The sequence below is a fragment of the Dreissena polymorpha genome, chromosome 7 (genome assembly GCF_020536995.1).
Source record: "Dreissena polymorpha isolate Duluth1 chromosome 7, UMN_Dpol_1.0, whole genome shotgun sequence".
In the NCBI taxonomy this organism is placed as follows: domain Eukaryota; kingdom Metazoa; phylum Mollusca; class Bivalvia; order Myida; family Dreissenidae; genus Dreissena; species Dreissena polymorpha.
Genome location: NC_068361.1, coordinates 54646869 through 54662517, shown reverse-complemented (window position 1 = coordinate 54662517; position 15649 = coordinate 54646869). Strand labels below are relative to the sequence as shown.

Here is a 15649-nt window from a genome sequence, read left to right as displayed (position 1 = left end):
ATATATAAACATCATCTTTAAATCAGCATTTTTTTTCATTCACCATGTTAAGGCATTTCTTTCTTTGGTAGGTATTTTGATAATGCACACCTTATGAATAGATATATTGAAAGAATTACCCATCTCATGTTCAATAGGTTTTTAATGATAAACTTGATAGAGCTTTAAATCCTTTCCACTTGATTGGGCCTTCAGCTAAATATGGGTGTGAAATAATCTTCGTTTTGTAGATCATGCAAATAATAAACAGGGTTAAGATGTTTATGTCATTTGAACCAGGTTTTAAAAGATTCTATGCAGTAATGAATTAACCTGCAACCTATTAACTGAGACATAAATCATTATCACTGTGAATTCCTCACTTATATCATAAAGCTGATTAATTTATATCAGGATTTCAAATAGGTGTTTTAAGTGCATAGTTGTATACCATTCTTTTTCGCAAAGTGGTTGAGATAAGTTTGCTGATATTAAATAAATGAATTATTAATTGAATCAAGTACACATTTATTTCATCTCATAAATGTATACTGTGTCTTCATGTGATTGCTTGTAACATGTTTTCTGGATTATATAACATAGGTTTTAAGAAGGTTTTGTATTATTTTTGTTATATGAGATGTATTATTAATTATTTTAAAGGTAAACATTTCAAGACAAATTTATGTCGTATTATACGTAGGCTAAAGTTAGCTGGAAGGTATTGTCTATTGGCACTTCTGTTGGAGTCCAAGGATTAGGGACTAGAAATGATGACAATTATATAGTATATGGTGGTTTTGATCCCAGACAATTATATAGTATATGGTGGTTTTGATCCCAGACAATTATATAGTATATGGTGGTTTTGATCCCAGACAATTATATAGTATATGGTGGTTTTGATCCCAGTCATTCGAGAGAGTTGATGCAGGTGCATTTTAGTACTGAGTTTCCATTTTATTAGCTCATCTATTTTTTGAAAAAAAATTATGAGCTATTGTCATCACCTTGGCGTCTGCGTCGGCGTCTGCGTCGGCGTCGGCGTCCGGTTAAGTTTTGCGTTTAGGTCCACTTTTCTCAGAAAGTATCAATGCTATTGCATTCAAACTTGGTACACTTACTTACTATCATGAGGGGACTGGGCAGGCAAAGTTAGATAACTCTTGCATGCATTTTGACTGAATTATGTGCCCTTTTTATACTTAGAAAATTGAAAATTTTGGTTAAGTTTTGCGTTTAGGTCCACTTTTTTCAGAAAGTATCAATGCTATTGCATTCAAACTTGGTACACTTACTTACTATCATGAGGGGACTGGGCAGGCAAAGTTAGATAACTCTGGCATGCATTTTGACAGAATTATGTGCCCTTTTTATACTTAGAAAATTGAAAATTTTGGTTAAGTTTTGTGTTTAGGTCCATTTTATTCCTTAAGTATCAAAGCTATTGCTTTCATACTTGCAACACTTACTAACTATCATAAGGGGACTGTGCAGGCAAAGTAATGTAACCCTGACTGGCATTTTGACAGAATTATGTGCCCTTTTTATACTTAAAAAATTGAAAATTTGGTTATGTTTTGTGTTTAGGTCCACTTTATTCCTACAGTATCAAAGCTATTGCTTTCATACTTGCAACACTTATTAACTATGGTAAGGGGACTGTGCAGGCAAAGTTATGTAACTCTGACTGGCATTTGGACGGAATTATGGGCCTTTTATACTTAGAAAATTGAAAGTTTGGTTAAGTTTTGTGTTTTGGTCCACTTTACCTCTAAAGTATCATAGATATTGCTTTCATACTTGGAACACTCGCAAACTATCATAAGGTTACAGTAAAAGGACAAGTTGCATAACTCTGGATGTCATTTTTACGGAATTATGGCCCTTTTTTTAACTTAGTAACTTTGAATATATGGTTAAATTTTGTGTTTCGATCCACTTTACTTCTTAAGTATCAAGGCTATTGCTTTCAAACTTCAAATACTTTCATGCTATCATGAGGTTACTGTACCTGACAAGTTGAATTTTACCTTGACCTTTGAATGACCTTTACTCTCAAGGTCAAATTATTAAATTTTGCTAAAATTGCCATAACTTCTTTATTTATGATTAGATTTGATTGATACTTTGACAAAACTACTCTTACCTGACATACCACAACAGACTCCACCCAAACCATCGCCCGTGCACCCCCCCCCCCCCTCCCCCCCCGAATCCCCCCCTATTTTTTTTTTTTTTTAAGATCATCTGACAAATTGACAAATTACCACCACACCCTCACACTATACCCCCCCACCTCACCCCCCCCCCATTTTTTTTTTTGAAACGGTTAAAAAACACAAATATTTATTTTTATTATTTTAAGTTTCAAATACCGTCCAACCATCGCACCCAAGAATCCCCACCTCAACCCCCCCACCCCCCCCCCTCCCCCCCTGATTTTTTTTTTCCTTTTTTTCGCATTTTTGGAAGATAATGTAATAAATGTCCACACCCCCACACAATGCACCCCTCTTCACTCCACCCCTCCCTCCTTTGTGATTGAAAATGAGAGTCCCTTCACCTTTAAAAAGAAAATAGATGAGCGGTCTGCACCCGCAAGGCGGTGCTCTTGTTATGTATGGTTCAACTAAGGAATGTGTTATGTTTTATGGGAATATTGGGCATTTACAGCTGCCAACATTTATGATGCATTTTTGGTAAAATGCACTGTACGATTAAAAAATTAGGAACTAACCATCAGTCTTGAATGTTATGGATAGGCATAATCAGTCTTGAATGTTATGGATAGGCATAATCAAACTGAATACCAGTAAAAACTGAATGTTATGGATAGGCATAATCAAACTGAATATAGAATGTTATGGATAGGCATAATCAGTCTTGTATGTTATGGATAGGCATAATCAGTCTTGTATGTTATGGATAGGCATAATCAGTCTTGAATGTTATGGATAGGCATAATCAGTCTTGAATGTTATGGATAGGCATAATCAGTCTTGAATGTTATGGATAGGCATAATCAGTCTTGAATGTTATGGATAGGCATAATCAGTCTTGTATGTTATGGATAGGCATAATCAGTCTTGAATGTTATGGATAGGCATAATCAGTCTTGAATGTTATGGATAGACATAATCAGTCTTGAATGTTATGGATAGGCATAATCAGTCTTGAATGTTATGGATAGGCATAATCAAACTGAATATAGAATGTTATGGATAGGCATAATCAGTCTTGTATGTTATGGATAGGCATAATCAGTCTTGTATGTTATGGATAGGCATAATCAGTCTTGAATGTTATGGATAGGCATAATCAGTCTTGAATGTTATGGATAGGCATAATCAGTCTTGAATGTTATGGATAGGCATAATCAGTCTTGAATGTTATGGATAGGCATAATCAGTCTTGTATGTTATGGATAGGCATAATCAGTCTTGAATGTTATGGATAGGCATAATCAGTCTTGAATGTTATGGATAGACATAATCAGTCTTGAATGTTATGGATAGGCATAATCAGTCTTGAATGTTATGGATAGGCATAATCAAACTGAATATAGAATGTTATGGATAGGCATAATCAGTCTTGTATGTTATGGATAGGCATAATCAGTCTTGTATGTTATGGATAGGCATAATCAGTCTTGAATGTTATGGATAGACATAATCAGTCTTGAATGTTATGGATAGGCATAATCAGTCTTGAATGTTATGAATAGGCATAATCAAACTGAATATCAGTAAAAACTGAATGTTATCGTACTGATTTAGTGGTTTTAATAAGTGAGCCACGTGAAAATGTTTGTGTATTTGCCATAAGAGGAATTTGCTTTTATTTTTTGTTTGGAAAAGTTAATGGTTATAGATGGCATAAATGACATATACATGCTTATGTACATAATTATATGTATATGCAGAAAATGAATGATATTTTGCAGGTTTTTTTATCTGATTTTGGGGAAAGGGTCTGGCCTTTTTTGAAAAAAAAGTTTTTAATGAAAAATAAGAAAAGTCTTAAATAATCAATTGAACATATTTTACTTTTTTAAAACAAATTCAAGGCAACAGATTATTTAATTATGCAATGTTTCTATGTTCTACGCTGGATCAGGTTCACTTATATGAATAGAGGTTTACACATTTTTTATATTTTTTTTCGGCGTAAGCTGTATTAAGCCAGCTTTTCACCTTAACCTGACCTTCGTTAGCGTCCAATAGAATTCAAATAAAACTTCCCGCGGCCAAGTACAGATGAATCAGGGTTTTTTTTGGCCCGATTTTATAGCCGAAATTCGGCTATGTTCCCAATCCCAAAAAGTATACTTTTTTCCCAAAATGTGGCAAAAAATTCCCAATTTCCAAAAAAAAAAAAAATACATTTTTTTTTTTTTTTTTAGAAAGAAGTCTTATGTGTATTTTATCTCAATTTTAATTCTATTACATCTAACAAAGTATTATATGATTTTTTCTTTTAATTTGAATGATTATAAAGAGTAAAATCAAATTTAGTATTTCCCTAATCAGTTGACTTTTCGTGTGGAAAAAAAGGCTAATGAATTTATTTTCCCAATTTCATGAAAATACAGATAAAATTCCCAATTCCAAAGCCATGGGCTATCTTCCCAAACAGTGGAAAAAAAACCCTGGATGAATACACTTCATTGACTGCATTGGCTGATTTGAGAATACGACCAGAACATTGGAAACATGTCCGCGTCTTTGTAACACTGTTTTACTGCGTGTTCAGCATGAAACAATTTTATATCTAATGAACAGGCTTAATAGATAAAACAGTTTTACACTCAATCTCGACATGAATACAGTTTGTGCGTCCACCTTTTATTTTCAGAAGATTTTCAGCGCGAGAACGTTTGCACTTAAAGGCTATTTTCTCGTATTTATTACTAACTTCCATATTCCTGTCAACATGTTAACATGTTAAAGTATAGAGAGCAGTGGAAGCGAAGACTCACTTTAATGCATTGCATTTCAACTCGCGAGGTATATCGGGTCAATTTGCGGCCACTGTGTGTGAATGTCAGAGTTTACATACAGGTCATCGCTGCGTCTCTACCCTATGTGCTGATCGGAGTTCACGGCCAGGAAAATAATCGTTACATAATAAAGACGCTATAGCGTGAACTAGGTGAACTGGAATTTTCTTTAGACCAGACAGATGTTAAATAAAAATATCCAGCGATATCATATGGTATGTCAATAATAGATTCTTAATGTGTTTTACAACAATACCATGATAAATATTATTTTTAATTAATTTAACAAGAATTATGCCATCATATTGACTAATGAATTAAGCATGAGCGCAATGATTCTCGATACTGTTAAAAATCGAATCAAATAGCAATGCCAGACAAACCACTAAAACAGGTTTGTTCGAAGAACGCGCGTATAAATATTTAAAATATATACGGATACTTCGCATGTGGCCGGTTGACTCATATGTTTAAATTTCACTTCCATTCTTCTTTTGGTTTTCTGTTTTGTATCTATACGTTTATGACCAGCAATATGTAATAATGTAAAATAAGCCGCGAAAACTCCGCGTATCATCCCGTACTGCGTTTGCTGCAGCTAAGAACTGCACAGAAAAAGACATTCGCTATCTTTGATCTCATTCATTGAAGTCTTTACCTTTCATTAACTGCAACCACAATCAACGCCGTATATCTTTTTTAAAGATATTTCTTGTTTATAGATATCATTGTTTTGGGGAAAATCTCTGTAAGAGGGGAAAATTTCGTCTAGGGGAAAAGGCCGATATTCAACGCGTCTTCAAGAAGGATAAAAACCCCTGTTTTCTGAAATAATTTTTTGACATTTTTATAAAATGCAGAAATATTTGTCAATTTATTTTATGACTAGATCATTTACTATGTTACACCAAAACGGCTGAAGTATTGTAAATAGTTCACATGACATTTTTTTGTTAAAAACTATCTTTTTTATAAAATGTTTGTACCCTTTTTTTTTTTTTAAACCCCCCAACGAATAACAGATCAATATCAATTAAAGATACCTGTCGACCACCAGTAAATCAGCATTTTGTAAATAAGGAACAATACAGTTGTATACAAATGATTCAGATGTATTTACTTAGATTGTTGACATAGTCAGGCCGGATGCCAACATAATTTGGAAGGGATCCAAATTAAACGCTGATTGATTCAAGTTTGATCCGCTTGTTATGTGGGCCTTACATTTGTTTAGAAGATCTTTTACACTGTGGAGGATTGGATGGTATCAGTGGAAGGCAAAGATATCTTCTGGTCCACTTTTGGGTGTGTTTAGACTGTGATCTCTGTGTCCTGGGATTTACCGGTAGATATGAGTCCTTGCTCTGGGGAAATGGGTCTTAATGCATGTCATTGTGCGCAAAGAGTCTTCCCAGATGAGACTGTGCCGACTGCAGGGACTACACTTTTCACTTTTATGGAATTTTTCTCTCAAAGGAAGTCTCTTCTTAGCAAAAATCCAGGAGGAAAGTGTCGTCCCTGATTAGCCTGTGTGGACTGTATAGGCTTATCTGGGAAAACACTACATACATGCATTAAGCCCTGTTTTCCCAGAGAGTTGCTCGTATGCTAAAATGCTCTTAACCTGAAACAATGCATTAAACATTCACTCCGATTAATGGTCTAGAATCTAGTGTTTGTTGTTATTGAGGAGTATTTGTTATGAAGGTAATAGACTTTCCTCTCATTATTTTATTTAATACTTGAAATATCTGCGTTGTAATTTCATAATTATTAATTCTGCTCACAAAAGAAGACATTATTTTGCACATGTCATATTATGCTTTGGTGATGTGCACAATATTTTTAACACAATTACCAATGTTTTTTATATTTAAATTATATTTCATTATCATGGTAATTATATGTTTTTTGTTTTGTCATAAGTACATATACTGAATTGATTATAAATTTGAAGTAATGGATATTTTTTTAGTAATGTTTGTTATTTGATTTTTAATTATTTGGTGTTTCAATTGTAAGTGTACATGCATAATTTGTATTATATTTGTATTGTATGAATGTGATATATAAATAAATGTTTTAATTATTTAAAATATATATGTATAAATATCAAATAATAAGTGATAATGTTCATATTATCATTGACTGAGCATGAGGTTCATGGGTGTGGAATGTTTAAATGAATCATTTGTTGTCAGACAAGTTCATTGCAAATTCTTCTTGTCCACAAGCAAATACTTATTGTCCAAATATTGTATGCTAGTGGTCAGTTTTGGCTTTTTTGGCAAACAATGTGACTTTTCATACCAACTTAAAGATTATGCACACATTTTTAGTGTTAGTTTCAAATCAAAACTAGAAATGGCGCGGCAGAGGCCGACGCGTATCCCCACGCCGCATGTTTTACCCAGGGGCGCCCCAGGGTTGGTAATGGGGCCATGCATAGTTGAGATTGACCGTATTGTCTTAAGAGAAGTTCAGTATCAATTAGAAGATAATCGGTGTAGAAATGAAGAAGTTAAGTAAAAGGCAATTTTTTATGGGTGTGGCCTATGTGGGCGGGGCGCCCCAGGAATGGTAATGGGGCTATGCATAGTTGAGATTGACGGTATTGTCATAAGAGAAGTTCAGTATCAATTAGAAGTGAATCGGTGTGGAAATGAAGAAGTTATAGTAAAAGGCAATTTTGGGTGGGTGTGGTCTATGTGGGCGGGGTGCCACAGGGTTGGTAATGGGGCCATGCATAGTTGAGATTGTCCGTATTGTCATAAGAGATGTTCAGTATCAATTTCAAGTAAATTGGTGCAGAAATGAAGAAATTAATGTAAAATAACATAAAAAATGAGTGAAAATCTCTGACCCGGCCTCGCCCCAACCCCCATAACTTTTGACCTAGGGGTCAGATCAAAATTCCAAAAACATTGTAGTGCAGGGTTGCACATATGCTCATAGCTACCATGTGTGTGAGTTTCAAAGTTATTACATTAATGCTTCTGTTTTAGTTGCCAGTATAGTATGAACTCGGAGAAAACTTTTACCCCTAAAGGTTGTGTTTTTTCACCATTTTGGGAATGTGCCACATCCCTTTGGATTGGGAAAAATCGCGGCATTTTGACAACAATTAATTCAGGATTGATGTTGTTATTGTTTTGCTTAAAATGCTTAAAAGTTGGGCATATAAGTGTTTTCAATAATATATTTAGTTAGGTTCATCTTTTAGAGTTTGATGAAAGATGAACTAAATGTTGAAATCTAAAAAAAAAATGTTGTTAAACTTTTAAATGAGAAATGGGAATTTTTAAATCCCTTCAGGAAAAAAACGTAATACAACTTTTTGATGATGTTTAAATACATCATTTCTAACGGGTGACCTTTGAATTATAAGAAATACTTTTTTATCGAAATAATAGTAGTCTTTATACATGTAAGCAAACCTAGGTTATAAACATATTTTAAAAAGTGACTTTACTATACATATCTGCAACATTTACATAACACATTTTTATGATAAGTTTGGGATACAACACATATTGAAATAATCATTCATCAACTTATTAAAGCTTTGCGGTCAATTGAAACACTATTAGACTATTTGACTTATGCCAAACAACCACCACTTGAACCAGTCAGGTTACAGTTACCAGTATATTTTTGTATCAATTACTGTAACCAAACGAAATAAACAACAAAGTTTTAGCATAAATAACATTTGTACAACAAATTACATAATAAACTTTAAATTGATAAACATTTCATTTTACTTATTGATAACATAATAACTTGCTCACAAATGTAGTACAACAAATATTTCCTATTCAAAACACATACAAAGAATCTTAAAAAGTCAAATTAGTACCGAGCTCAAGTTGTAAATCATTCTGTGTCAATCAACAAGTGGAAACATAATTTCTCAATACATTTCCAAATAATCCGATATAATCACAATTTCTATTTCAAAAAGCCAATTCAGGCAAGTATTGATGATAAGTTTGTTTAAGAATTTCAAAAACACAAACATTATTTCTTCATTTTTTCAGAAGTACAAGTAAAGTGAATTTGGGACATGCTTTAATCAGATTACTGTATCCAATATGGCGAATTTTGTGTGTGAAACTTTTGTGTTGTACAACCGAATTTGGTTTTGCTAGATCAAATTGAAGATTAATTTTATTATTGTATGTGAATTGGCAGCGGAGGGAATACTTAAAAAAGACAATTTCCTCATTTTATTTTTATTCCTTAACCACATTTATTCCACCTGCGTTTTTGTAAACCAACCAAAAAACAAAAAGCCTTATTCATATAAGGCAAAAATAGAAATGACATAAATCTCGGAGGTTATGTATTGGCATAAAAATATCTAAAATCTGAAAAGATGTTAGTACCAAGGGATTTAAGTTAAGTTTTAAATACCCATGGGGGATGTGTAAGCCAAACTAAATCTAAATTCTGAGGGTATACCATGTTTAAAGATATTTAATCTTGCTTGCAGTAAGCCATGAAGAGGCGTGAGATCCTGATACTTGCATCCTGACAGACCCCTGCATGAGATCCCAGGCTCAGCCATGGCGTATCTGGGATACAGCGAAGACTTTGACCTTGATGACGATGGAATACTCCGCGACTCTACTGAATGTATGTGTACATGTTTTGTTGTGCTTCATAGACCTGCATTTTTGCACATAGGAATAATAGTTCTTGGTCATATTAACATTTATAACATATCTGTTTAATATCTTAACATAATACAGGCCTTATCAATCCGTAAAATACATAAAGACAGAACAAAATATTTAATATGCTCTTGCTTCTTTATTGATTCATCTGGCAAAATATGAAATGTAGTAGTCTGCAGAGGAAGAATGCTCTGAAAATGTGTGATTGTTTATTATATATATAATACCCGTAAAAGGAATGTTATGCAAGCCAATAAAGATAAAAGATATCCCTGTTGTGATGTATAATTTATTGCGTTATCCTGCATATTTTAGCTGAACCCCATTGGATGGATGTTATTATCGATAAAAAGAGTATGTAACAGCACAACGACATATTTTTGCTATTGTCATCTTCATGTATTTGGGGATGTTGGCATGTACAGTACAGGCAACGTGTACTTTGACAAACGCCACTCGTCGCGGTGTTCATTTTATGGTGTTCGCTTACCAAACGACCTCCACGATGGGTGTTCAGATCAAATATTCGCGGGGGCCGTTTTCCATAAGGTGGACACCGCAAATCACCGCGGACCCATAATATCTACCGCCGTGTTCATCGTGTTCGCTAGAACTAAAATAATTAAACATAAACGTAGGTCGGTACCAATTCGCAGAAAGAATCTACCGTGCGTTTGAATGTTATAGGTGTCATTTGGTGTCTAAAAAATTAAAATGATTACGAACAATCACAATTGATTACCACATACATGCAAAAATTCCCGTCTCTGTCCATTAACCGATAATCCCGAGATTTCCGATTTCATTCAAATTCTGGTCAATGTTGATGATAAAAGTGTGATAGAAATGCAAAAATCACAAACGTTCGCCATATCTCTAAACTATCAAATGAATTTCGGCATATGTTTCTATTTAAAGATTTGATGAAATAAGCGCCCAATCAGAACAGGTGTATTTCAACATTCGCAAATCCCCTGACGCCTAGTGCGCGCGTTGTGTAGAGTTCATGTTCTGTTACAAATTGTAGCCACAAATAAATACATGTATATACATGTATGCCCATGATATTTTCATTTTCTTTGTTCTGAACCATAAAAAGCGCGCGAAAATTGGCGTGGATGTATTTATTTTTTACCCAAAATCTTCGTAGCGCAGACAACATTGGGATCTTTTAATTTCGATTTAAAGTTTCGTAGTGAATTTCTTCTTAAGTACCAGGGTAGCTTGCGAATGATTTGGAACTGACATTTCATATGAATAAAATAAAAATCAAACACGCTGTAACACGCCATATTTAGATTTCATGCAACATGTACAAGTCATTTTCTGGAAATCGGAAGAAATGAAACCCAATTTTGTGAAAACAAAAAGGGCAATGGCATTGATTAACACCATAAAAGTTAATCGTATTGATCATCTAAACGCTTAGTTTTAGTTTCCGACTTAACGTACTGCCTGAGTTTAAGTACGCATAAATGTGACATAATATATACATGTACATGAAGTATATGATTTTATTTTGTAAATGTACATGTACATTTAAAACGCGTGAATGACCCTCGCAGACAGGTGTTTACGGTGGCTGCGCAGCATCGCAGTGATCACGGGTGTTCCTGTTAACGATAGCGTGCAATTGCGGCGATTTCGGGTGTTCGCCAAACACCGCGGTCAGTAGCGTGTCCGCCCCCCGCGAAATGTCACCCATCGGGAAAATTGAACACCGCAGACACGCGTTTTTTGTCAAAGTACACGTTGCCTGTACTGTAGTGATGCAAAGTTGTTTAACTATTTCTGTCTGCAATTATAATATTGAAGTCAAATTCTACAAGCTTTTTCTCTTCTGTATGCATGAATTATGTAATTTTGTTGCAAATGGAGAAGATAACATTGCAAGGAACTAAAACATTAGTAACCCATGTTCAGAAATAAATGTATTCTGAATTACCAACAGAAAAGTACAACAATAAAAAAACAACATTTATTTTTAACAATTATTGATTACTGAGAATTTAGCAGATTATGCAGGTAATAATTTTCATTTATACAGTTATAACATCATTGATCTGATTATTAACTATATTTGTATTTTTTTAGCTCCACTGGCCAAAGGCCAGCGCTTATGTCATGGGCCTGTGTCCGTCGTGTGTGCGTGCGTGCGTCCGTGCGTGCGTGCGTGCGTGCATGCGTTAACTTTTTCTTTAAACATCTTCTTCTCCTAAACTACTGGTCAAAATCTGATGAAATTTCTCAGGAATGTTCCTGTGGTGAACCTCTTTCAAATTTGTTCAAATTATGCCCCTGGGGTCAAATTTGACCCTGCCCCGGGGGGTCAAAAAATTGAAAATTTGCTTATATAAGGCCTATTTTGTGCAAACTTTATAAATCTTCTTGTCCATAACCATTAGGCCTAGGGCTACCAAATTTGGTATGTAGTGACATCTTATAGTCCTCTACCAAGTTTGTTCAAATTATGCCCCTGGGGTCAAATATGACCCTGCCCCGGGGGGTCAAAAAATCGAAAATTTGCTTATATAAGGCCTATTTTGTGCAAACTTTAAAATCTTCTTGTCCATAACCGTATGGCATAGGGCTACCAAATTTGGTATGTAGTGACATCTTATTGTCTTCTACCAAGTTTGTTCAAATTATGCCCCTGGGGTCAAATTTGACCCTGCCCCGGGGGGTTAAAAAATTGAAAATTTGCTTATATAAGGCCTATTTTGTGCAAACTTTAAAAATCTTCTTGTCCATAACCATTTGGCCTAGGGCTACCAAATTTGCCATGTAGTGACATCTTATAGTCCTCTACCAAGTTTGTTCAAATTATTCCCCTGGGGTCAAATTTGACCCTGCCCCGGGGGGTTAAAAAATTTAAAATTTGCTTATATAAGGCCTATTTTGTGCAAACTTTAAAAATCTTCTTGTCCATAACCATTGGGCCTAGGGATACCAAATTTGCTATGTAGTGACATCTTATAGTCCTCTACCAAGTTCGTTCAAATTATGCCCCTGGGGTCAAATTTGACCCTGCCCCGGGGGGTTAAAAAATCGAAAATTTGCTTATATAAGGCCTATTTTGTGCAAACTTTAAAAATCTTCTTGTCCATAACCATTTGGCCTAGGGCTACCAAATTTGCCATGTAGTGACATCTTATAGTCCTCTACCAAGTTTGTTCAAATTATGCCCCTGGAATCAAGTTTGACCCTGCCCCGGGGGGTTAAAAAATTGAACATTTGCTTATATAAGGCCTATTTTGTGCAAACTTTAAAAATCTTCTTGTCCATAACCATTGGGCCTAGGGCTACCAAATTTGCTATGTAGTGACATCTTATAGTCCTCTACCAAGTTTGTTCAAATTATGCCCCTGGGGTCAAATTTGACCCTGCCCCGGGGGGTTAAAAAATTGAAAATTTGCTTATATAAGGCCTATTTTGTGCAAACTTTAAAAATCTTATTGTCCATAACCATTGGGCCTAGGGATACCAAATTTTGTATGTAGTGACAGTTTATAGTCCTCTATCAAGTTTGTTCAAATTATGCCCCTGGGGTCAAATTTGACCCTGCCCCGGGGGGTAAAAAAATTGAACATTTGCTTATATAAGGCCTATTTTGTGAAAACTTTAAAAATCTTCTTGTCCATAACCATTGGGCCTAGGGCTACCAAATTTGGTATGTAGTGACATCTAATGGTCCTCTACCAAGTTTGTTCAAATTATGCCCCTGGGGTCAAATTTGACCCTGCCCTGGGGGGTCAAAAAATCGAAAATTTGCTTATATAAGGCCTTTTTTGTGCAAACTTTAAAAATCTTCTTGTCCATAACCGTATGGCATAGGGCTACCAAATTTGGTATGTAATGACATCTTATAGTCCTCTACCAAGTTTGTTCAAATTAAGCCCCTGGGATCAAATTTGACCGTTCCCCAGGGGTCACAAAATTGAACATATGCTTATATAAGGCCCATTTTGTGCAAACTATAAAAATCTTCTTGTCCATAACCATTGGGCCTATTTCTACCAAATTCGGTAGGTAGTGACATCTAATAGTTCTCTACTTAGTTTGTTCAAATTATGCCCCTAGGAACAAATTTGACCTTGCCCCAGGGGTCACAAAAATGAACATATGCTTAAATAAGGCCTGTTTTGTGCAAACTTTAAAAATCTTCTTGTTCTTAATTATAGAGCCTAGGGCTACTAAATTTGGTATGTAGTGATATCTAATAGTCCTCTACCAAATTTGTTCAAATTATTCCCCTGGGCTCAAATTTGACCCGGCCCCGGGGGTCACAAAACTGAACATATGACGTTTACCAGTGGAGATTACTGCGGCCGTTTGGCTGTGACCAACAACAACATCAACATCTTGTAAACATGAGATAAAACCCTGTTTAGTGCCATTTTAGGTCAGATGGTGACTGCTTACAAAGGCATTGAAGTAAGAACGTGTGTTATGAATGTTTTTCTTATAAACTGAAAAAAGTCGGTTTTTATTTAAATATGTCGAAAGTGACCATATATCCGGATGAAAATATTTTGGATGACATGTTAATTTCATGTCTTTTTTGTAGTGTTAAAACCAGTTTAATAATATATTATTGATTTTAAAAACACAACTTCCATGAACATAATTATTTCAAGGAAAGTCAATATATGATACTGCACGGTAAACTCAAACTTTGTATCCAAGAGAAGGTGTTGAAATTAATGAAGTGCAATGTTCTTAACTATCGTATATGCTGCTTTTTAATAACTAATGATTCATTGTTCCATTTGTGAATCGTGACTGATCATGAATTGTTGAAATGATTGTCAATTGCTCAACAATCCATATATATTTCTGACCATTTTATAATTTTCTTAATATAAGTTATGAATTGATCTTAGAAGTCAAATGTATTACTTAATTAAATACATTTATAAATATAAAGAAATAATCTTTAGATTATCATAATATTCTCAGGCCTGTTGGTCTTAGGGATGTGTGGGTTGATGAGCAATTTCTCCTTTTATCACAATTATTTCTACCCTACCTGATCATTTCCTTCATATTCCATTTTAATTCAATTGACGTCTGCAACCTCTTTCAAATTGGGAAAGTCCAAAATGTGTTGTTTGGTAAAGGGTTAAGGCATTTTGATTCCTATGGGTCTTGTGAATCTGTTTCAAATCAAATGCGTAGATTTGATCTTCAGCATCTAAAAATATGTGAAATAGAAAGAACAACAATATCTTTTGGAGAGATAAATGTACCTACGTTATACGAAAGGACCTGTGCAACAATTCCCGGGCTTTTTTGTCTGTTTAGTTAACACAGTAGTAACTTTTTCCATATATAAAAGTGCTCATCCTTCCAACTTTAAGCGCCCAGTGGGACGAGGGATAGAAAGAGAAAGTCACATGCTTGAGTACATTTCAACCCATGCGCATTACACGTTTTTTTGGCAAAGAAAAAACAGTGGAGCGATACAGGGCCATCATGGCCCTCTTGTTCATTATACAAGTTGCAAAACTGGTGGTTTATTTTGTTGTAACAAAGATAGTAATGTTCATGAAAAAGAAAGAAGTGTCTGTAAAACTTTACAAATCAGTTTAAATAAAATTTAAATGCAATGGTTTCCATTGAATTTCGTTTACCTACAAACTTATTGTGATTTGAGATTTACGATCAAGCTATGATCCTTGGTGTTCTTGTGGCACAGAAATCTCAAGGGAACGCTAAATATTTCTATGCTTGTGATCTTTCAAGCTATCATTATTATACTGAATTTATTGTGCTTTAGATTAGGTTCGGTATATACCGGTATCTAAACCTTAATGAAGGCAATTGATTGGTACTTGTTAAATAGTTAAATATGATATGTAGTCATAAATATCGGACACTCGCTGGTCTATAGTACGACTGGTAAAACATGCTTGAAAGAAAGGAGTTATAAACATTGTAAGGTATATTTAAATAACTACCTAATTTAACATTTAAATGTTATTATGTT

At 34.6% G+C, this 15649-nt stretch overlaps 1 protein-coding gene across 2 annotated transcripts in view; it reads left to right on the top strand.

The window, feature by feature from the left end:
• Positions 1–454: 454 nt before the first annotated feature.
• Positions 455–15649, top strand: part of LOC127838312 (uncharacterized) — an 87742-nt gene continuing 72547 nt past the window's right edge. The window contains exons 1-3 of one of the 2 annotated variants that reach the window (XM_052365974.1): positions 455–593; positions 9477–9619; positions 9976–10014. In XM_052365974.1, the coding sequence (XP_052221934.1) occupies positions 9550–9619; positions 9976–10014 (109 nt within the window). In that variant the 5' untranslated portion in view covers positions 455–593; positions 9477–9549. Of the gene's footprint in view, positions 594–6292; positions 6689–9476; positions 9620–9975; positions 10015–15649 lie in introns of those variants that run through there. The other variant, XM_052365973.1, reaches the window with a different exon arrangement.